The sequence below is a fragment of the Hesperophylax consimilis genome, chromosome 6 (assembly GCF_061612785.1).
Source record: "Hesperophylax consimilis isolate HC1 chromosome 6, BYU_Hcon_1.0, whole genome shotgun sequence".
NCBI lineage: Eukaryota > Metazoa > Arthropoda > Insecta > Trichoptera > Limnephilidae > Hesperophylax > Hesperophylax consimilis.
The window spans coordinates 20099158-20124613 of record NC_142841.1 but is presented as its reverse complement, the minus strand read 5'-3'; the positions used below and the strand labels follow the sequence as shown (position 1 = coordinate 20124613).

The 25456-nt window shown below is 34.2% G+C and overlaps 1 protein-coding gene across 2 annotated transcripts in view; it reads right to left on the bottom strand.

The window, feature by feature from the left end:
- Positions 1 to 25456, bottom strand: part of LOC149423044 (intermembrane lipid transfer protein Vps13-like) — a 153880-nt gene that overhangs the window by 30532 nt on the left and 97892 nt on the right. For both annotated transcript variants that reach the window (XM_089632437.1, XM_089632436.1), the window contains exons 44-52: positions 22022 to 22159; positions 19980 to 20099; positions 18192 to 18388; positions 16914 to 17022; positions 13990 to 14178; positions 9383 to 9661; positions 8296 to 8520; positions 7353 to 7568; positions 6527 to 6727 (exon numbers count right to left, since the gene is read on the bottom strand). In XM_089632437.1, coding sequence (XP_089488563.1) covers positions 6527 to 6727; positions 7353 to 7568; positions 8296 to 8520; positions 9383 to 9661; positions 13990 to 14178; positions 16914 to 17022; positions 18192 to 18388; positions 19980 to 20099; positions 22022 to 22159 — 1674 coding nt within the window. The remainder of the gene's footprint in view (positions 1 to 6526; positions 6728 to 7352; positions 7569 to 8295; positions 8521 to 9382; positions 9662 to 13989; positions 14179 to 16913; positions 17023 to 18191; positions 18389 to 19979; positions 20100 to 22021; positions 22160 to 25456) is intronic.

Sequence of the window (25456 nt, the reverse complement as noted above, 5' to 3'; positions counted from 1 at the left end):
TTCCAGATGGGGTAATTCATATCCCCCAAACCAAAGTTTTGTGCGATTTCAGTATTATTGAAGTTACTTTTACCTCACATATTCTATAATTTAGGTAATCTTAGAAAACTATTCGGTAATTGAATTTTTACCTTCATCAAAATATTTATTCACACGCCAAACTTCTTCATTTTATACCTAAACAGGTTAATTGTTTAAATTGCACATTATGTTGATGGCAAATTTACTTAGAAACAAAATTGTTTTTTAGCAAAGTTTGTTCTTAAAAATTAATAAATATACTAATTTCTGTTGTATATATATTTATGTGATATATTTCTTATTATGTTTTGGTAAACTAATGTTTTTAAGACAAGATTTTTTTATGCATAGCACAAAGGGTAACAATTATTTTACAAGCAATAATTGTTCGCCTGAAACACTCATCCACATTGAAAAATCTCCTGATAAAAGATACATGACGCCAACGGGACTCGAACCCGTGTCCCTTCGATTTCCGGTCGACAGCTCTGACCACTGAGCTATGGCAGCTTATCTCTTACCCGCGAAATTATTCAATATATACTAGTGTTTCATTCAACAATTACTGCTTGTTACATTTTTTCACCTGAAAACAACCAACTTTATTTTATATGAGAAAGGCATTGTAAGTGCTAACTCTCTCACTAGATGGCGTCGAGACAAATTGTCTACATTTTTAGGTGAAATACTTGAACTTGTGAAATATTAATTATTATGTTTTGGTAAACTAATGTTTTTAAGACAAGATTTTTTTATGCATAGCACAAAGGGTAACAATTATTTTACAAGCAATAATTGTTCGCCTGAAACACTCATCCACATTGAAAAATCTCCTGATAAAAGATACATGACGCCAACAGGACTCGAACCCGTTGATATATTTCTATGCTGATATATTTCTACTTAATGCATAACATTATTCAAGTTTATTTGTTTTGTTTAAATGTTTGTCAGATACTTATATGAATTAATAGATTGAAAATACGTTACTGAGACAACGAATTTGGTTTCACTGTACTAGATCCAGTGGACATACTTTAGTGGGCCATTCATATAATCAGCCAAAGGTGCACGCACACAATCTCAAAAAAATGCATTTAAACTAGAGACAACTAATTTTAATATGGATGGTTATAAAACCGTTACAAGAAAACTAAGGAGATCGAGAAATATTATGGCAACTGGAACAGCGATGGAGAACACCCTCAAAATAGCTGAGTTAAAAACAACGCTCTCTGTGTCGAGGTTCGAAAATAGCGTAACTGAGGACAATATTCAAAACTTTATCAAAAGTAAATTAAAAGGAAGTAACATCCAAGTAGAAAAAATAATACAACGAAATACCACGCAGTTTAGATCTTTCAAGTTGACTATACCGAATATAGATTTCAAAACCTACATGAACAAAGAATTTTGGCCGATTGGTACTGTTTTCCGTAAATTTATTGAAAAAAAATACAATGGAAAAGAACAAAATTAAGATAACTTCAATAAACTGCTAAAGTTTTAAAAGAAACGTCAGCTTTATTATAGATATGTGCGATATCTACGATGTAATACTTTTGCAAGAAACGTGGTTATTACAAAACGAATCATCGAATCTATCCAAAATTCAGCCGATCTTCCAGGGATGGGGTGCTTCTGCTGTATATTTATCAAACGGGCCGCTACGAGGCCGGTCCTACGAAGGAGTCGTAGTACTTTGGAGGAACGAGCTGCAAGCTTCACTAATACAGTGTGGAGATGACCGATAACCACCAACGGAGGGACGATAGGCGTATTGACTGCCTACATGCCGGTATGTCATGCGGACAACCTTACCAACTACCTTTCCAAAATACATACGATCATTCAAGATAACGAACACTCTGAAACCAATGTTATGGGATATTTCAACGCTTACCCATCCTCCATATTCGGGAAAGAACTCTCTCATTTATACACCGAAAATAACTACAGTTGTATCAATATTGAAAGACTACCGAATGACACATATACATATATTAGCGGATGCACACAATACCACTTCCTGGCTCTATCACTGTATATGCACTATTAATCTTAAGAACAAAATAGATAGTCTGAAAATACACTATGATACCGACTGGTCCGATCACTGGCCGACATCTGCGTAATCGCTGCTGAAAAACTACCCGCAACTATTTTTTATGTTCCACATCAGCCTAATAACATAATATGGAGAAGGAATAATAATAAGAAAATCACTGAATATACGTCTGTGGTAGAAGCATTGCTTAGTGTATCTATCAAAGACACTCAATATGTACACAGACATTGTTGAAGCCCTAAGTAAGGCTGCCAATAGTGTATTTTATCGGCAGAACGATCAAAGTAAACCAAAAACACATCGTGACATTGCTGGGTGGAATCAATAAGTTAAGGAACACTACGAAAATTCCAGATCGGCGTTGATGGAGTGGATTATAAATGGGAGACCACTACTTGGTCCCATTGCGAATGAAAGAAAACGGAAAAGGAAGGAGTTCAAAATAGCTCTTAACCGGTCAGCAACGTAAGCAGATATACACGATAAAATAACGATAGCAGTCAAGTACAATAAGCGTGTTTACACGTCAACGCGTGTGTTTCCACAAAAATCGTCATAACTCCGTTATTCTTCTAGTGACATCCCTAAAACAAAAAGTAGAATATTCGTATTGAATGAAGCTTCACATCTCTATTCAAAGTTATCCATAGAAACCCGTAAAAAGACCTACTCAGTGGAAGCAAATTTTACCCGCCAAATCGTAAAACGACGCCAAGAAAGCCGTTTGACGTGCCGACCCGCCTCGCAAGTTTAATTGTTTTTTTAAAAATATATTTTGTATGAAATGGTCAAAAAGTGAAGTGACAGAATTGTTTACTGTACATTTGTACGATGAAATAATATAAAAGTGTTTTTTTTTTACATTATCCGTGATTTTAGTATCGTTTTTACATAAAACATTACAGGTGAGTCATTTTTACAATTTTTTCATGTTTCCATTCTAAATTTAAATATTTACAAATGTTAATATTTATTTATGATACAACAATTTGAAAGCCTATTTTGTAACCTTTCTAAAACAGTTTTTACTATTCGGCTCCGTTCAGTAATGTTTCATTTATAGAGCTTTGATTGTGAGGCGGTAATAACACAACGTTTTCGTGAAATTGACATTTCGATAAAGACATCTTAGCTTCAAGTTCGCGAAAAGTCGGAGGGGTTAAACACTGCCAAAGCTTTTCTGACAAACAAATATGGATGATATCGTGAAATCACTTGACACAAAGCAGTTCGCCTAATTCTGGAAGAAAAGCAATAACCTGATCAAACAAAAAACTCGAATCGCCAGCCAATTTGATGGGTCCACTAACATGGAGGAAATTGCTAATACTTTTAGAAGAACCTTTGAAGATATTTCCGGAAATGGAGTACTGACTGTCCCTGATATTATGGAATATGATAGACAAAACGTTTACCTCTCTGAAAGTAATATAATGAAGGCCATAAAAGGCACTAAGGCTGCTAAATCTCCGGGACATGATAGTCTAAGTATTGAACACATAGGTAGATACATACCTAAACTTCTAAACATACTGTTCAAAGCAATCCTTAAACACAACCATCCACCGGGTGCAATGACGAAAACAATTATAACTTTAATCCTGAAATCGGGACAGCCTGACATGACCAACTCCAGCAATTACCGGCCAATATCCTTAGCAACTATAACTGCAAGATTATTTGAAAAGGTAATATTAAATGAAATACATGATAAATTAATGTCTAAAGATAACCAGATGGGCATTAACTGCTTGATGCTTTTTATCGAGTCACGCTCGCGCGGTAAATGCATTCCAATTTCTGCTAGCCCGAGTGACACTCGCCGGTTTCGACTTGCAGCATTCTATTTTTAGCTAACTCGAGTAACGCTCGTTAAAGTTAGCGATGTATTTTACTCAGTTTGAATTTGCCTGCAGTTGAGATCGAACATGTTTTTGAGCTGCTTATTTCGTTTTTACTATATTGTTTTCACATTTTCGTAATTGAAAAATGTATAAACTTTGATTAAAACATTGAAAAAAAAAAGATTTTTCTAAAAATACTTTTTATTAAGAAACCCTAGCATTAAGTGGTTAAATGTAGATTATCCATGGCAATATACACTACAAAGCAAATAATAGAATTCTACAAGAAACGAAAAACTACCGTATACTTAGACATAAGTAAAGCCTTCGACAGGGTCTTTCATAAATCATTGTGGGTTAAATTGAAAGCTAGAAATATACCGACCATATATGTATATGAAATCACTATCCCGATGGCACTCCCAGCAGGAAAATGTTGTACAGTGAGCAAGTACATACTCCCAGCCGATATACTTGCGGTCAGGAGTAAGGCAAGGAGGGTGCATGTCCCCCATCCTGTTTAATGTATACATGGACGAGTTGTCAAGTCACCTGGACATCAGAGCGGGCTGTCGTATTAACAATGTATGCATAAATCATATAAGCTACGCGGACGACATGATTCTCCTAGCTCTGTCGATCAAGGGATTAAGATTACTGCTAAATATTTATGAAGAATAATAGAATATGGTGTATAACCCGAAGAAACCGGAATTGATTGCGTTGCACCATGGAAAAAATCCAGATTCAACTAAGATGCTCCCCGTACACCTTAACGAGGCAAGAATAAATACATGTTCAAACATAAAATACTTGAGGCACATTATTAATCAAGACCTATCAGACGATGGCGAAATCGAACGACAAAGGAGAAGCCTAAGCATAGTATCTAATATGATTGCCTGCAGATTTTGGAAATGCAGCAATACTGTTCAACGCATTCTGCACCGGCCTGTATACGTGTGAGACATGGCGTCACTACCTTACTTGTTCGATGGAACGACTCCGAATCCAATATAATGACACTTGTAGAATCATATTTGGATACCGAATACAGTACGATATTACAGCATTCAAATATTTTTTTTATATATACAAATCTACAATTATAATATACCATGATTTTTCACAGCGTATACATAATATTATATAAGTAATTTCAAACTACACAGTAATTGCTTTCTATAAAAAATATACACACGGTGTCTGGAAATTTGTAGTACAAGCGGGAACTGGTGACACTACATCACATTTGGATTCGATTTTGAGAGAGATATTTTGTAGTAGAACTTTTTTGATTGTTTTCGAGCAAATAGAGTTCAAAGTTGAATCTTTTTTTCAAATTTGAAAAAAATCAGTCACTGGGGGATTAATGTTAGCTGTTTAATATCTTTTAAAAAGCATTGAAGCATAGACTTGGATCCAAAAAAAATTTTAACACTTTAGTTGCCGAAAAAAATTAAAAGGGTTAAAAAGTAAAAATATGGAAATGATCAGTTCGAAAAAAAAAACTTTTTTTGGGTTGTATATGTGATGTAGATTCAGCTGTTTCCACTAGTACTGTGAGTTTCTGGACACCATATTACCCTTTCAATGTGTTAAACAAATACATACATAGATTCTCCCATCTCTAAGAGCGGGAGCACACTGAGAGCGGTCAGGAGTTCCGAGTTCCGCATTCGGCGTTCATTAGAATGTACTGATATTATAACAACAACGCACACAGCGGACAGTCAGACCGCGGCGGTCAAAACGGAACGTCGCGTTCTAAGAGTTCTTTTCCCGCCGAGGCAGAGAACGCCAGAACGCCGCGATGTCTGAGGTTACAAACACGGAAAAGTTAATTGAATTGGTCAGGGAAAGGAGTTTATTATACGATTTAAGTGATGTAAATTATTTATTCGTATATTTTGTTATTATTTCTAAATATTCTAATGTCTTTTCTTATCCTTAATAAATAAATACATACCTTAAAAATACAGCCAGCCTTTCTTTTGATGAAACACAGTTCCTCCAGTTAGTATTTTGTTTTTCGATATCGGGTTGTATGATATTATACAATTCATTAAAACTATTAATCGACATTCGAAAATAAATATAGAATCGTTGTTCATCTGTAAATCCTGAAAAATACTAGTAAATTCGCCTTGTTCTTCTCGCGTTGTGTTGATTGGGTGCACCCAATACTTCCTTTTCTTTTTAGACGCTAAGTTCCACAAGAGCAATAATTCTTCATCGGATGATGAACTTTCTAGTGACATGTTGTATATGCAAAGACCCAAACGAAACTAGAACGCGAGAATTTGAACGCCGCTTGTGTGCTTTGGAACTCTTGAGCGGTCAACGGTCACTAGAACGCAATACTCTGACCGCTCTCTGTGTGCTCCCGCTCTTAAGCTGTAGGGTAATTACTATTACTAGATAATTACGAAATCAGCTTTTATGAGTTGATAAAAAAAAAATTCAGTCGATTCATGCATCCAATGGGTAAATAATATTTTTTTAAACTGGAGAGTGAGAAAAGTGCATGCGATGAATTTAATTAAGTTACATAATTATTGTACATAGAATTTATTTCTTGAAAATAATTTACCTTGTATAAGAATCCTGCATTTTCACATGAAACAACTTGTGATGTTTTGGGAATATCTAGTGAGAATTTATCCGACCACTTGCCGCTTCCAATGCGAACCGCTACTTTCTTTATGTTAAAGAAGTTCTTAGGGCTGGACGAGAACAGAACCGGCCCTGTGTATTTGCAAGGATGAAATATGGTCTGTCTCATTTCTTCAGTCTGAAAATTTTGTAAAACTTCATTAAGTAGTCATAATACAAAAAAAGCAATTTCCATTATATTAGTTTGATATTCAATAATTCAAATGAGCACCAAAGTTTTTTTTATGGTGTTGATCAGGTTGGTGGTGTTTGTTGAAACTTCTTACGATTATTTAAGTTATCAGTTACCTAAATGTGCAAAAAAACCTTAGTTAGGTAAGAAAATATGTTTATCAGAATGCGAGTATTAGTCTTAGGCAGCTCCCTCATGGGCTAGTAAGGAATTGACATAAACCGGGTGCAGTAAAAAGCATGATACCGAGAGCACTACATTGTGTACCTATATTTGTATTGGCACCCGCACACAGATTGGGAGTGGTGTCGCGTACTTCTACCGCCTATATTCTTTCCTCACTCGGTTTATGTAGATTCCTTAGTGACCTGTGAGGGAGCAGGATTATATTATAGGTTATGTTGGGTTACCATTATTCCAAATAAACAGAATGAATTTGAAAATATGCCCAACTTTCGTCAATTTGTGGTCAAAAAGGCAAATCCCTATAATTTGGTGACCAGCAAAGACAAAACCATTGATGTTTAATCATCTTCTTGTGTTTTCTATAAGTTATAAATCTATGGCATACCCAGTAAGATAGGAAAAGTCCAGTTTTATTAAGCATCCAGAAAGGGCAATAGAGGGAGTAATGATGGCTTCCATTGACCTCCACACAGTGCATCCCCAGATCCAGTACCATTAGTTCCGTGGTTTCCTGTGACTCAAATGTCCATACATCTAATTCCGGAGCATCGTCGGGAATCTTGTGGGTACACTCCCACGACTTATTTAAGTAAGAGGGTAACTGGAAGTAATAATGCATTATTAACAACATTCTGATAGTTCAACAGGCATTTAAACATTTTAACTTTATGGATCAATAAATCCAAAAATAAAAACCCGCAGTTTACAAAATTAAATGGCGTGACCAACTTCATACATTTCAACAGTACAATATTCATAACAATTCATTTTTATCAAAAATATTAATAAATACTTTCAAGTATAAACTTGCTCATAAATCAATAACTTGACACACAGCCTAGAAAAACATTATAATGAAAAGTATTTTGTTGCAGACACATTATATAAATAGTGTCTCCGGGTTTGACATGTTCTATGGGATTAGTATGCCCTGAGCTGACACTACATATAGTATCTCTCGCAGTCAATCTATTTGAATATCGATTTTGAATGAATGAATGAAATGTTATCTTGGAAGTGGAAATTGACCCACTTCCCGACATCCACTTGAGCTGAAACTCGGCAGATAGACTCGTTGTCGATGACAATGCATTCCTACATCTTTTGGTGGCTATCATGCACACACATGCAGACATATAAGAAGGTGCAATCCTCAGACAAACAAAAAAAAAAATTGTGGCTACTGGCTGGCCCAAAAAATGGCGCAACTAGATTGAACATTGATGTATTCTAGTAAAAAAACTTTGTTTTTACAGGTCGAATTTTTTAATTTATAAATTACTAAACTTCTCAGAAAAGAAAATACATTTGTACATTTTAGAAATTACCTTAAGACAAATACTATTGCGGCCAGGTAAGACCAGTGGCAGATGTAAAGTATCTCCGGGCTTGGCAGTATACTCCACCGGGTTGTAAATGTCCACAACGGACACCGTTATATCCACCGGGAGAGTGTTCCGCAATACCATTGTAGGACTGATGAAGATTTTTGAACTTCTCATTGGGTAGCTTGTTGAATATTTTACAAAAGTGTCTACCTTCGTGCCACGTACCTGAAATAACTCCAATTATTAATTTTCCCAAATTAAATAACCAAATGTTGGCCATCTTTGTTATTAATTCACTGTTCATCTCAAGTGAGTTTGAATATAAGTAATTAGAAAATACACCAAGTTTCACGCTCATAACGGAAAACATACCGGGGGTGGCTCGCAATTTGAAAAAACTATGTAGATTATTGATGTTGTTCACCAGTTCCTAGCACTTTTGTCACCTTACCGACCTAGGAAGCAATGATGATTCCCCCTGCCCCATTCCTTGTTTCCTAACCCAAGTACCATCAGTTTCTTTAAAACCACTGCACTGTTTGCACTCACTACCTACGCTGCAAATCTATATGGAAACGCGCCGCTCCTCCATATCTGATTTAATACCAATTGAACTACAGAGCCGCGTCACAACCATTAATCTAAATCTTCTAACCTAATTTACTGACATTTCCTGTCCTGTAGTTGTGCCTAAAAGTGCAACATGTAAGATTGTCTGCATACGGTAAGTCATTGTTTGAAATCCTATACTGAATTATAATAGCAAGCATTTACATTCCTTTGAAAATGTTTTACAATATTTATTAAAAACAGTGCACCCGCATCACCAGATGTTGTGGTCCGAAAGAATTTGACAAAAAAATCTATATTTTTGAGTGTTTGCCTAAAATATTTCATATCTGAAAAAAAGGTGAGGTTAGGTTTTCAGCTGTGTGTAATTCCAGTAGGTGCAATTATCTCATATACCAATGTAATATTATTGGTACATGAAATTCATGTCAGTGTAATTTCATGTCAGTTTAATCACATCATGTAACCTAGGAGAAACAAAGGTTTTTTTTTTAAATATATAAAATTACATCCTTACCATAATAAAAAATTTACTGTGATTTTCTGGAATTTCAGATTCGCATTCAACCAGACTAGTTTGAGTGTTGTGGGTTTGGTCGCGAACATTTTTCCAAATGTAGGATTGGACGGAAGGTTTGTAACCTTCTACAGAAAAGAATATTTCATATGTGGTATAAGACACTGCCTTCAGGGGGAAGTCCATCAGCCCTTTGGGTTGCACATAGCCCAGGGACTCCTTGGATTTGTTGTGTTGCTTATAGAAAACCTCCACTGGCACCAAAAAATTGTTACAAATCTGTGGGATTGTAAAAAAATTGTTACAAAACACTGGGATTCTAAAAAAATTAATTACGTAAAATGAAAATTCGCTGTCATTGTATAGGATGACAGCCATTTCAAATAATTTTTCATTTCTTTTATAGTAAAAGTAAATCAAAAAGTTTTATTTAAATATATTTCATATTATCCGTGGCCAGCGATCCTGAATAATTACCAAATTAATATTCAAATTTTGTTGTTATTTTTGGTAAACTTGTCGAATTTTAACTTAAATATCTGACGGAGATGACTATTTATGCTAGGGGTTTAAGTAAACATGTACAAAATAGGTTTTTAGGGTGTTAGTTTGGTTTATTGTAATAATTTAAGCATATTTCTTAACCTTCAAACTTAGCTTGATTGAGAAAAAATGGATCTTTATCTCCCATAACATAAATTGTTATTTCTTGTAGTAATTAAGTTGAAACCGAGTGGTATTTATATTTTTTTTGTTTATCTTATTTCTTGCGCTACAAGATAAAACACTCGCTATAAGATAATTGCAGGAAAAAGTTTTGTGTTTGTTTGTATTTTTTAAATGTACATATCAAAAAAGCATTTGAGTATTTCTCAAAATAAATGTACGTAACGAAAATGTAGTTACGAAATAGTGTTACGAAATAGTCATAAGACGTAACTAAATAGTAAACATAAGGCTTGTTTACACAATGGCAAATTTTATTTTACTTTTTTTATTATTTATTCAATTTAATTAGTTGTCGTCTTTTTTAAATGTAAGTAATTATCCTTTACTTTTTATTTATTGTACATACTACACACATACATAAACTCACGACCCAAATATTTGTATTTTGTTAAACCAAAGGGGTTTAAAAAAAAACAAGGGAGTATAAATAAATGTTTTTAATCAAATTATCAGCTCCCAAATTGAAGTACCTAACACAATATACAACAAATCTTAAGAAATTAAAGAACAGGCACTGTTTAAACTATTAAAAATTTAATAACATACAATTATTTAGTTTGAATCACTATCCATTAGCGTTTTATAAATTTCTTCCTCATCTTTATAATAATTGAAATCTTTCCGAGACAAATTTGGTCAGTTTTTCAGTCTTTGGTTTATCACTCCGCTTTGGCGCATGAATATAGTCATTTAGTGATAGAGATTTAGAGATAAGGCCCTTACAAACCACTTTCTTTTTTGTATGTATATTTTCCAGTTTTTCGTTTTTAAGATAGTCACTCCACATGGTTTATCTTTGATTTTGTTAGAATCTTCATTTTCACTATTCATATTTTCAATATCAGCGTTATTTTCTATGGCATTATTATTTACTATTATAACATCTTCGATTTATTATATAATCCAGTTTCAATGGGAATAGCATCATTATTAGTCTTAGTTTGTTTATGCAATAATATTTTCAGAATATTCACTTGCCTTTTCATCCGATTACAGCACTGTCTTAAATTCTTATTTCGACTTTTTAATCGAGTATTTTCTTCAGTCAGCTTTTGTAGTCTTTCCTTTAAGATTTTTTTATTATTTTTTCTACGTTCAAATGTATTATTGTCTTGTGTCGTAGGATTAGCCTTTTTCTTTCTTTCAGCTCTTTTATCATTGGCTTGTCTCCACTTTGCCCGTAGCTCTTCTTTTTCTTCTTCTGTAAGAATTTCTTTTTTTATTTTTGATATTTTCTATAACTTTTGTTAAATGTTTAATTCGGATTTCCTCATATTTATTTGTATTTTCCTTTTTCAGTCTTTCTCTGTAAGCGTTTTGCCTTTTGGCATTGGTTTTTGGGGGCATTCCTAAAAAAAATTATGCTGTAGTTATGGTTTTATCAGAGTAAATAAAAATAAACTTATATTTAAATAAGCTTTTATAAAAAACTTAAGGCACTTATAAATATTGTATAGAGCGCCTGTAGAACGGATAGTGTGTATGAGTGCCTCAAGCTTATTTAAAATAAAACCAGTATTGGACGGCTCAGCTTGATCTTCAAGTACTTGTCATTATGTATAATGCCATATAATCGCGATGATAAAACATACAAGTCCGACGACACCTGTTCTGCCATTGACCATCAGGAATTTCCAGCGCATCCTATGTATTACAACCTACCTACTTTCCAGCGCCATCAACAGATCTGCTCTATGGTATAATAAATTTTATTTTTTTCCTATTATATCTAAATACATATGTATATTTGTGCATTGTGCATAATATATTACATTATTACTAAACTTACATAAGACTTTCATAAAAATGCTAGACACACTTACAATATACTTACTTTTCTTAATCACGTTGTAACTGTGTACACTCAGCTTTACATTGAACTTTTTCGTTACGTTACGAAATTCATAACAAACGTTACGAAATTGTAATAAGAATTTATGTTATAAAAAGTCAATGGTTTGATAAAATTTAAAAGTGTTAATATGTAAGCTTAGCAATGTTCGTACCGCACATGTTACAAAAAGATAAGTAGAAAAAGACTTACCGTTTTGTGAAAAAAGGCTAAAATATTTTCTGTTACGAAATAGTGGTCCCACTAAAGAAACACGTTATTACTGATTTTAACAATTAATGTTATGGCGGAGAAGTCAGACCAACAATTAATCAGAAAGAGGCTAGTGTTTCCCATGTTAAATTTTACAAATGGGTTAAAAAATTACGGTGGAAGTACTAATAAAACGTAACTAAAGAGTAGTTACTAAAAAGTAAATGGTGATGTCTCACTTTGTTTTTTGTGCATAAATTATTAATTTATTATGAAACCCCATAGAAAATTACCCTTTTACAGAAACTACATTTAATTAAGACCCTAAAACTTACAAAAAATCACATATTATAACGTTATTATCGCATTTTATGAAGTATAAACAAATGAGGTGGGTAGGGTGGCAATTTTATTTTGTATGGAAGGTAAAAATCGATATTTTTTAAAAAATTAAAATATTTGTGAATTAATACGATTGTAATGTTTATTTTTCGATATTTTAAAGCCTAATATTTATTCTACAAAATGGTGCATATTTTTTTTGTATGATTAATTAAAAACATGTGAAATTTTTGAACTGTTTGTAGGCACACTTTATTTTTCCAAAATGTACACTTTTTTTGAGAAATACTCATTTATTAGAATTTAAATAAGATTAAAAAAAACTTTGTGAAAGAAGCGCGCACTTTTAGCTTTTTGTTAATAGAAAAATTGACATGTGTCAGATTCGAAAGTCAAACATAATTTTTTGTTCTAAATTAGGTGTTATTCGGTGATGCCATAATAATGACAAAATTTAGTTCCATTTTATTATAGTACCTACATTATTTTAGGTCTTCTGCAAATAGTGTCAAAGGAAGGCACATAACCTTTTATTTGCCATCCCATACTCAATTTGAGTTTTTGACTCCCACTTGTCGAACCCGCTCTTGGTTAAAATATAAATTATATACCCTTTAAGGCTTAAGACGCATTACGCTATGCGCATCAAAGCTTATTTGGGAGTGGCCTATGCAGATTATATGTTGAAGTGTCACACTACGCCTTGATCTTCCTCAGGAGAGGGGGTCTGAACTGCAGCGGAATATCATTTCTTTGTGTGGGACCTGTCATCTAGACCTCGACTAGAGGGGATCGCATCATTTTCAAATATCGCCTAGCTAGCAGATCACGGCGTATCATCGTCGCCACGCCCACACTTAAAACACATCATCTGTCAGGTGTGACAGGTCTGTATGGGATTGTATGGCGAGCAACATGGTGTTATATAAAACGCGTTGATGCGTATAGAGTAATGTGTCTCCCCATTATACTAAATATTAACATAATTATACATAATTTTTTGATATTTAGCGAAAAATATGAATAATTTATTTATTTTTGTAATAACTTAATGAGTAAAAAAAAACTCAAAATCTAATATTTAATCATTGATTCTTAAATGAAAATTTGAGACAGAAATTTCGGAAAAAGATAGGTAGCATCTAGGGCTTGAACCCAGGACCCTCGCCTTATTTTCATTTAAGAATCGCTAATATTATCTTCAATAATTAAATATTTATTTTCAATTTACTTCAAGCACTTTGTGTGGATGGATCAGAACCAGCAGAAATTTCCAGAGCGGGTTTTGCAAGTCGACGACTCATTGTTTTTATAACCCAGGGGCAAAGGGCAAAGTGTTTTTCTCTAAAACAACTTTTCACAAATTTAATTTAGGTATTTGATAATTTAAAAAATTGCAGCTTTTTATTTTACGAATATGATGCACTAAATATGTAAATGCATGAGGAAAAAACATTACCACTTTATTACTTTAGTTGAAAATAATGTTTACCTGTACGACACTGTGCAGTGAAATACGCATTGTGCCCTCCACCATAGACACCTGAGAAACGAGTGAGCAGCCATTGAGGGTGTCACCAATGATTTCCGGTTGCCCAGGGGCAAGCTTACCCTCGAGTGGGAAGATTCGACTATCTGCCCGCACCACTGGTAGTCCTAACTCACAATTCATACCACCAACCTAAAAACCAAAATAACAATTATATTAGATTCTCACTAATCTGACATTACGTAAAATAGAGTATAAAACAGGTAAAAGGCGCTTTGATAAATGACAAAATTCATTATTTGAGTACGAAGCCTCGATAATTAATATACATGACAAAAAAGATTGTAAATTCATGAAATGTTGATCATATAACCTTGGCAGTATAAATGAAGATTCGAAGAGTCCGCCCAAAAAAAATTGCTATAACACACAAAATTTGTGCAGGGGGGAAATTTTTTAAAAATACATGTTTCCATTAACTAGGTCGAGTGAGGTATCGTTTACTATGTTTTCATTGGTACTGAATCATATAAGACACTCCCAAGTCGATAATATTAATATTTGGTGAGATAAAATAGTTTTTTAATGAAAATAACACAATTATTGAAATGACTGTAGTCAAATTTGAGTAATTATTATTATTTACATGATACTAATGTCTTCACTATTTGAATTTTAGTGCATATGGGACATGTGCATGCTCTCTCGCACTCGCAGGTGTTCCATCACTTTTTTTTGTGCGGACTCGGCAGATTTTCATTTATACTATCAAGATCAAAGTTTCGTCAATGCACGAATTTTGTCATTTATTTTGTGCATTTTGATAATAACTAGAATTTCCACATGATATATATATATATATATGTAAATAAACCATGCTCAAGTTTGCCACTGAGTTCGCTACGACTCTTCAGGAGAGTGTCTTGACTGAAGCAGTCTTTCGCTTTTCCAAAAGAGATTTCTGGTTATGAGGTGGTTGGCCAGGAGGTTTACGTGGTCATTTTGCTGTCTCTCATCTGTCAGTGAGCGTTGCGACATTCGAGAGAGCAGAGAGCCATTGTAGTGGGGTAGAGGGAAGTGTATCACTCACTGTCCGCATATTAGTGTTTATTGTTTACCCAAACTGAAGCACAATAATCATTTACCGAGTAGACCAAGACGAATCAAAGATATTGAAATCATAGATATTGTAGGGACCTCAAAAATATGGTCTATTTTGAATTTTGTTGCTAGCTTCACGTTTCTTCAGTTGTCATTGACAAGGTGTGTTTTTATTTGCATCGATTTCTGGCCAATTTGATTATGTGCCCCATATTTGCTTTGGTAAATCGATATTTCATTTTAAAATACCCTTCCGATACTTCTGCAAATGGGTTTTACTGCTTTTTTACACTTTCATTAGGCGACTGATCGATATATGTCAAACTTCACGAAAAAAGTCTGTTAAGATTTCAGGTACTGAAATATTAATATTGGTGCTTGTCACCCTAATGGGTGTGGCAACATTTATTTTGTGTTAGCGATTGCCGGGGCAATTTCGTATTGCCACGGATTTTTAATCCTTCTTCTCTTGTTACCATCCGTCTTGGGCGGGTCGTTTTTGGCAAAACAGCAGAGCTGCCAGGTTTTCACTTACATGTGGTTTATAAAACCGCAGAGAGAGATAGCAATATTGGGCTCACCGTACATGAGCTGCCCTACGGGTCCTATTTATTGTTTAAATAAAGACCAATATTCAAGAGCTGGAGTTATTATTGAAGAGTTACTCCAGTCACACTTCCCTTTGGAATCTGGTGGTACCACGCCGGAATGCTCTGTCAGGAGAGTGAAGTTGAGATCCTGAACAAAGTCAATAAATTCCGACATTCTTCATATTTTTTTATTTATTTTTTATTTAGTTACTTTTTTTAAATAATTAGGTACATTTTTGTGGCACAAGAAAAGAAATATATATAAAATTAAAACAGATCATTGAAGTCCTCCTCACTAGGAGATCCTGTGCTGAGGGGGACTATATAAATATGTTAGTATACGTTTTCAGCGACTAAGATGATGTTTTTAATATATTAGCTAGTTCTTCTTCCGATATTTCCTTAAGCCAAGATTTGATGTCCTTAATGTAGTTATTTTTCGTTTTCCTTTGTTTGATGTTGAGAGGGAGTTTATTATATAATTTTATTGCTAAAAATTCAGAGCTTCTTTGTCCAAAGGTAGAATTACATTTAGGTATATTTATTATGTCTGTTTGCTTGGCTCTGGTTTTATGATCGTGAGAGGGGTTTGCCTCTGGTTTATTTTTTAGGTGATGAACTAGAATATTTTTAGCATAGATTTTTTGTAAACTTGGAACATCAAACAGATTAAAAATATCAGTAGTTGGCGTCCTTACGGGGAGCTTTAATATGGTCTTTATGATCCAATTTTGAGTTTTCTTTAGTTGTTTAAGATGGTTTGATGATGCTGAGCCCCATCCTATTATTCCATATTCCAATAGAGAGTTGCATAGAGCATAATATACTCTCTTTAGATCTGTAGTTGACAAGATATTTCGTAATTTTTCGTATTACCGGCGATATCCTGACGCTATACAAAGGGGCCAGCTGATATAAATCTGACAGCTACTAATACAGCCGGTATACACATCTGCACTGATGAGTAAATTTTTCCACTATCCCAAACTTATAGGTCCATTTAATATTTATACCGCGATTATGAGTAAAACAGTAAGCGTAGAACTTGCATGCCAATTAATAATTGTGAGTTGCTCAGGTGGAAGGCAATTATTTTCTGTATTAGCTTATAATTTCCATTCAGTGAAGTATTTTTCTTTGGCAGATGATAGGTCATTTTTAGCGGAGTCAAGGGATTTATGTTGGACTAACAATTATTAATATTGTTTGTATTGGTAAATAAAGTAATAGTTTTACCTTTACATACAACATCCAGTTCGGTAGGTGTTTATTGAGCCCGATGGAATTTCCTAGCCCAGCACGAAGCTTTAATGGAAGGGAATCTTTGGGATTCACCATTATTAAACTGAAAATTTTATTAAATAATTAGTGTGTAGGTATAATAATTTATACTCATAATTTATAGCAGTGTTATGATACACTTTTTTATTACATTTTATGGAATATATAGGGTCTAACAAGACATACCCAACAAGACTTTAACCAGCGATTCCTGAATCGATTTGAATCATCATTTTGGCCTCCAGAATTTTTTTCAATTAATTACTATCACATGTATCCGCTGGTTGTTGGGGTGGCGGAAAAACTTTTTTTTTTATTGAATAAAAAAGACCACCCAGCAGCTAAATGAAGCCTATATTTTCTACTCCAAAAAAGCTCAGAAAGTCTGTCAAGTACATCTTGTTACAACCATGTACGGAAATAAAAATATCAACAATATTGAAATTTAAAAATATGAGGTCGGATAGAACATATTGATTATAATCAGACAACAAGTTAGGTTTTCAATAAATTCCTCACTAAGCCTACTTGTTGTCCACATAAAAACGTATTAAAAACAAACATGTAATTTCTATAATATTACAGAAGTTGCACATATCAAATGAATGGACCAATCAGTAAGCAAGAAATTGTATTTTTCAAGATAGTAATACATACAAATTCTAAATACAAGTCAATGTATTAACTTAGTTGTATTCAACTGGCGGTATAATGATGTTGGAGATGTCAATTTAACCCTCCCGCACCGGAGGAGGGTAATACACATAAACCAAACGAGAGTTTTGAGTGATATTTTAGTTGTTTTTACACCACATACTCCACTAATTGAGGTATGTAATTGTAAAACAAAAAAATATTGACTGACTTCCGGGCGAAGATGTATGATGTTTGGATAAAACGGTAGATATAAACAAATTGTACTATTATGAGTGTTACTAAAATGGACAAAGGGAAAATTAAGAGAAATGATCGCTCCACGATATATGAGGTGATACATGATTTTACCTTCAGTTACATAAAGATTAAAAAACCAAAAACATTAATTAAAATTAAAATTTGCAACACTTTTAACTGTTGGCTATGTTTTCAAAATCGTTGCATCAAGGTTATGGTAAACAGGTTTACCATAAAACTTTCAATAATAATTGTTATCGACTCTGTCATCAGTATCTTCTTTGTTCCTATACACTTATATTTCTATCCGTTCAATCCAAATTAATAGTTATCACTTACTTATTATCAACTCCATTTTGTCTGTTTAAAGTGCCACCATCAATAGATTCAGTGAACATCTCAAAGGAACCTTTATCTGTCATCACCCACACTGTAAGTTCAGTTTCATTCTTCAAGAGGTATGGAGAATATATTGATTTCTGGTACAGTTTGGAATTAATAGCCGTGGTAAACGAGGAATGCAATTGACGCATGACCTGAAATTAAAAATAAAAGTATATTTTAAACATTGAAAAAACAAAGACCTTACTCTTCATCATCTTCCCCTCCCCACTCACTTCAGTCTCACAATGCACTTTAATTGGGGTTGCCATAATCCCACAGGCTCTGGTAGTAGGGACTCTACTGTACTTACTATTTATTATAGGTACATATACATAATTTTAGCGTTGTTTAGTTTGGAATGGTGGTAATGTAATATTATCTTCAATATCCCACCCACACACAAAGAAATTAAAAATCATTGATTGAAATGTTGGCCCATTACATGTAACTTACTAGTGTTAACAGTATCCAATGATGTGAAAATATAGATTTTAAATGTATGATGACAGTATTGGCATTAAAATTGTACAACATTGAATTTTCTATATATTTTGAATAAGAAACATTAATATATCATTGAAGAAGAAAATAATACTAATAAATCTAAACGAAACATGAAATAGAATAAGACACAGAAAAATAAAAACCGGTCACAACTAGGTATCGAAACCAGGATCTCTTGTCTTACCAGGAAAGGCGTCTAAACCACTTGATCATTACGAGCTATTTATTAAATGTCACTAGAGTAAAAAAATAAATGTCTTTTTATGCCTAAATACTATAAAAAATAAGTTTTAGATGTATTGTAAAGTGTCCTTAGGACGGGTTGTTTCGGAAAATTTGAACAATTCATCAAATTTCAACGTTCATTTCCGGGTTCTGTGAAAGTTCTATTCAAGTTCTGTTAATATATCGTTATAGGCTATTTGCTTGACAGAACTGAAATAAAAACAGAACTTGAAAAAATCTTTCGCATAACTGGAAAATGAACGTTGAAATTTGATGAATTATTCAAATTCTTCGAAACAACCCGTCCTTAATGTCATAGAAATAAGTTGTTGAAAGGTTTATACTAGTTATAAAAATGTTATTTTTTATAACTAAATAAAAACATACAAAAAATACATAAATAAAAAAATATATTCGTCAATATCATATTTCAAATTCAGAACTAACAATATTATCTCGCAACTAATTTTGCCAATATTTTTGGCAGCTGCCTTTTTTAAATGTTTACAAAGTTTCTAATGAAATTGTTTTGTAAACTAGATAGTGTCTCAGATAAACATATCCGATTTTTATTTATATGGGATACTTATTGACTTTGTTTAAAATTCTAAATAAATACTCAGGAACAACTTTATTATATTTTAGGTATAAATTTATGTAGTACAAAATCTGACATTGATCCACAATGTTTTAAATAACAGAGTTAATATTCAGCCAAAAAATCATATTTCTGACTAAACCTTTTTTGATTTTGACAAAATTGAACTAAACCCTTAAAAACCAAATCATTGACAGAACATGAATTTCAGCTTGAAAATTGTAATGCAGTTTGACTCGTCTTTTTTACTCGACGGTTGACCGGATTTGTAATATTTCACGAGTTAATAAAGAATTTCATAGCTTCTGTTATTGAATTCCAGTTTTTAAGAATAATTTTACAGTTTTCAATTCGGATTATAAATTGTATTAATGAAGAAATAATGGCTCTTCCAATAATCAAGAAAAAGTACTAACCTGAAGAGCTGTTGTGGTGATGGTCAACTCGAGAGTTTGGGAGCTGGTGATCTGGACCGACAGATTCGGCTCCATAATGCTCAGTTCTTTATTGGCCGCAACCTTCTTATCCTTTTGCACCTGCAACAAAATGTTATACATTTCTGTAACTTCGAATCAAATTTAAAAAAAGAAAAATGTTTAATAATTAATTTCACCGATTTCGTAATCAACCAATTAGCTGACCTTGTGATACTTTTTTATTGGTAGGAATTCTAATTATGGTGGTTCACTTATTCAGTATTTATTTTAGCTTTTTAATCATATTTTCAATACTGCGGCATTTAAAAATAATACATATTTATTACAGTTTTAATGCCTTTTGAATCAGAAGCATTTATGTCCCAAAAGAGTGTTCTTTAACCACTTAATGCTTTTAAACGAGTTACGCTCGCGCACTAAATGCGTTACATATTTGCGTTTTATATAGTAGCATATCTATTGTGAAAATATCTCCCGAGTAAAAATAAATGCCGACGGGAATTGAACCCGCGCCTTCTGATGTCCGGTCAGACGCTCTGGACCACTGAGTCAGTGCGGGTTCAATTCCCGTCGGCGGCATTTATTTTCAATCGGGAGATATTTTCAATTTGGCGACTAATTATTGCTTATAATAATTTATGGATTTCCAAGGTTCTTGAACATGCTTGAAAGAGGCTCATAATGGGTAATGCAGGTACTATACTATACTACATACAATGAAACTCTCTTACCCCTTCTCATCAGGTGGGGTTATACATCCCCCTAATGAGAAGTTGTTTTTTTGAATCACAAACTCTATAATTTACACAATCTTAGAGAAACTATTCGGTAAACGATCGGCATTAAAAAAAAAAACCTATTAGTTTTTTTAAGATGTTAAATAATATCTATCCAATTCCAACAAAATTATTCTCGCTTTTCCACTCCCGGATCTCCATAATTTTTGTTTTTAACCCTTGTTAAACCTTGCTGGTAACTGATACACCAGGAGTGTTGTGAAGATGGAGGTAGTGGGGAGGGGAAGGAGAGGGGATAGAAGATGGTGGGGAAGTACCTGGCTATTCAGATCTGGTCACCAAAAACAGCCAACGCCATTTCAAGCAACGCTTCAATTCTGAATGGTGATCTTATACCAGGGCGATACTGACAGTAACTTCCACTCTGGAACATGCCGCAAATATACTATATATTATTTTAAATGAGTTATTTTTAATTAGATCAAATAAAATTTACTAGCGCACGCCGGGATTTGAACCCGTGACCTCCAGCTTGCTAGTCGAGAGGTTTATCCCTCGACCACGGAGGCAGTCATAGTACCTAGCAAATTTTTGTGAAATATTTTGTAACTATCAGTGCATGTCTCATTGTTTTAGAATAACGCGAAACTGGGCAGTACAAAATAATTATTATCGATTTCTTGTAGTCGCTTCGAGTTCGAACCGCCGGCTGCACCTGCAACGTGGCAGACATATCTGAGTAAGTACCTAGCTCAATCTATGAATTTTATTCATAATAATATACAACATAATATTCCTTGCACCGAACAATATTCGAACATTTGTAAAAAAAGCAAAACGAATATTTTATCAGATTCACATGCAATCTTTTGACCTTTTTACGACAAACATATTTAACTACTTTAAGATACATAATACAAATGTGCTGAAAGTGGGCTCGATGAATGTATACCTTGACCGCTTTTACACACAAGTATATCTCATTCTAATGTAAGCCGGGAGTACCTACCTATATTGCAGGGTGTGTGTTTCAGCTACCAGTGTAACTAACTAATAAATGGGATGAAAAATAAATACTTTTGCTAATGTAATAACTTGATTAATATAAGTGATATAAAAATCAATTAGGAATTTGCGCCAATCTCATTTTTAGTATTATTTTTTAGCACTAATATAAATAAAATAATAGAGGTAGTTTTCGAGTGGGGCATGTAAACAGATTGTATGAGAATTGTCGCTTATGTATGTATGTCGAAATTAGTTACATATTGTTTGCTTGCTTACATGCATCTTGAGCTCCCACGGGATGTGCTCGGAGAGCCCACCTTTTAATACTTCCACTGGTTCCAAGAGGGGTTCCCATAGAGCTTGGTTCTTGTTGTAGTAAGAAGCTTGCGTAGACCACGTACATTCCATAATTAACTGAAAACATAAAAACCAACATGGAAATTAATCAAGCTCTGCATAAATCAGTGAATAGAAAAATAAAAGAGATTTTTTATTTATTCATAAGATGTGTACAACCAGGGGAACTAAATCAATAGTGAGGGAAGGCGCGGATCATTTTATGCAATAAAGAGTCGGAGAAACGATCCTTTCTTTATTGTGCTGTTGTTTCCTGAATTCTCGCAGGCTTGCGCAGTAATACTGCTAGTTCCTCTGCATAGGCTCTATTAGAAATACATACCTGTTAAACAGTCTCAACATGTCTACATATTGTCTCATAAATGTATTAGAACAATAGATTGTTAATCAAACAAACTCTGAAAAATACTGATAATTGATGGATTTGCACTAAAGTTATGCATAATCTTTGGTGGGATTTGGCCTCTTCCACTGGCTCCGGTCACCCGCCTTTAACCTCCAGTCCTCGGTCCTCAGACCTTTCCGCCCTGCTCCAATCCTCATCAACATTTATTAATACCATTACTAAATATTTCATGCACTGTTTGTTTCTCTTGTACACTGATGATATAAAAATATATGCCATTGTTAAGAATTGAAATGATTGTCTGCTCATCCAAAGAAATTTAGTCAGGTTTGAAGCATTTTGCAATGAAAACAAAATTTAGTTAAGTTACAATAAATGTAAACAAATAAGCTTTACTAAAATTTACAACGCCGTCACACACAATTATTATATTGGAAACTATTCACTCGAATGCATGTAATATATAAGAGACCTAGGCGTACTTTTTGATTGCAAACTTCATTTCGATGCGCACATCGATAATATTGTGAATAATGGTGCTGCCACACGCAAAGCTCACATCAACAGATAATATAAAGCACAATAGCGCTCGCCATACAATCCCATACAGACCCGACACACGTAAAAAGATAACGCGCTATAAGTGTGGTTCTGAACTTCGCTAACCGAATTTATTTTACGTAACCGCTCCCGACGCGATATTTGAAAAGTTATGCGTCCCCCTCTCCGCCGTAAAAAGGAGAGGGGGTCATTTTAATTGCGGAGCTACCGACTAAGTTCCGTGTTCCCTTTGACAGCCATGACATAAGCAGCCTAATAATGCATTTCTTATTTATTATGTTAGCTCATATCGTCATGTGTGCTAGTAAATTTAGAAACATAAAAAAAAACTTTATTTGGCAAACATACTTAACATATATTTAAAATATAAATATAATCAATATTTGAATTTGAAGTAAACAAATTTTCGCCCTTTGACTTTGACTTGAGCTTATTTTACAATAATTTATTATATGTCGCTTTCGTCGATCGGCGTGCGAACTGCGAATTTCCTGATTCGACGGAGAGGTTATGTGAAAATGCGCTATTTACGCGCAGATTGTTTAAAATCTAAAAAGTTTATAAATAGCATTTATAATTATATAGTTGGCGGCATCATCATCTGAGGATGAGCTGTCCAACAGATCCAGCAATAGGCGACAAGTATCATCCATTTCGAAAACGTGCTCAAGCTGTCAGTAAGTAAAGTTGTCACTTTGACAGATGAAATTATGTTCCTCGGCCGCTCTCGAATTCAACTGACCCCCTCTCCTACCATAGGAAGAAATATTTGATAGCGTCGTGTGTCGGTAGAAAAGATGATGCGCTGTACATTAACTTTTGATGTGAGCTTTGCGTCTGGCAGCACCATAATACTAGGCTTTGTTATCAGAAACAGCCATGTGTTTTGAAATACTGAAACCTACCTTCTCCTTTACTATACGCTGGTCCATTCTCAACTTGAATATTGCTCCTCTATATGGACTCCACTTTACGGTATTTATAAAGACAATATTGAAAGCATCCAAAAGAAATTTCTGCAGTGCCTCAACTTCAGAATGAGCGCACCTATACATAATTATGCTATTAAAATATAACGTCTCCACTTTCTCTAACCGGCTAATATACCTTGATCTCATGATCCTGTATAAAGTTTGCAATAACATTATCGACTGTCCTGATTTACTCAAATTAATAAACTTTAAAATACCACCCAGAACAACTAGGTGTAACGAATTATTCCACATTAGCCGGCCGCGCGCAAATGCTGATGTCAGGGATCTAATCAGAAGAGTGTGTTAATTGTTTAATCAAAACATGAAGGATTCTGACATATTTTTTGATACATGCTTCTTTACATCTACTGTAGTAGAAAATTGAAAGCTGTTTTCCTATAAAATAACATTTTCAAATTAATTTACTCTACCCTGTATTCTCTAAAAATTATGTGTAAATATTTGTTAACGGATATTGTGCACTTTCTCCTATGTATTAATTAACAATTGTTAATATAACTTAGTTTGTAATATTATATTTTTAAAGGCTGCCATGTTAATCTATGAGAAAGAGGTTAGGATGCAGGCGAATTCTCCAATTAATGTTTTTTTACTGTCATGTTTATTGGCGGTCTTCTTCCATGCATATCTTAGTGGTTAGCAGCTTAACAGTACTTGTTCACATTGGTTTCTGATAACCTCAAAAAAAAAGTTAGCAGTTGTTCCAATCCTTGATGATTCCGTTCAAAGAGGCCTGCATGTTCAGCATGGGCATGGTCAGTAGTTTTACAGTACCTGGCTGTTCCAATCCTTGATGATCCCATTCAAAGAGGCCTGCATGTTCAGCATGGGCATGGTCAGTAGTTTTACAGTACCTGGCTGTTCCAGTCCTTGATGATCCCATTCAAAGAGGTCTGCATGTTCAGCATGGGCATGGTCAGTAGTTTTACAGTACCTGGCTGTTCCAGTCCTTGATGATCCCATTGAAAGAGGCCTGCATGTTCAGCATGGGCATGGTCAGTAGTTTTACAGTACCTGGCTGTTCCAGTCCTTGATGATCCCATTCAAAGAGGCCTGCATGTTCAGCATGAGCATGGTCAGTAGTTTTACAGTACCTGGCTGTTCCAGTCCTTGATGATCCCATTGAAAGAGGCCTGCATATTCAGCATGGGCATGGTCAGTAGTTTTACAGTACCTGGCTGTTCCAGTCCTTGATGATCCCATTCAAAGAGGCCTGCATGTTCAGCATGGGCATGGTCAGTAGTTTTACAGTACCTGGCTGTTCCAGTCCTTGATGATCCCATTCAAAGAGGCCTGCATGTTCAGCATGGGCATGGTCAGTAGTTTTACAGTACCTGGCTGTTCCAGTCCTTGATGATCCCATTCAAAGAGGCCTGCATGTTCAGCATGGGCATGGTCAGTAGTTTTACAGTACATGGCTGTTCCAGTCCTTGATGATCCCATTGAAAGAGG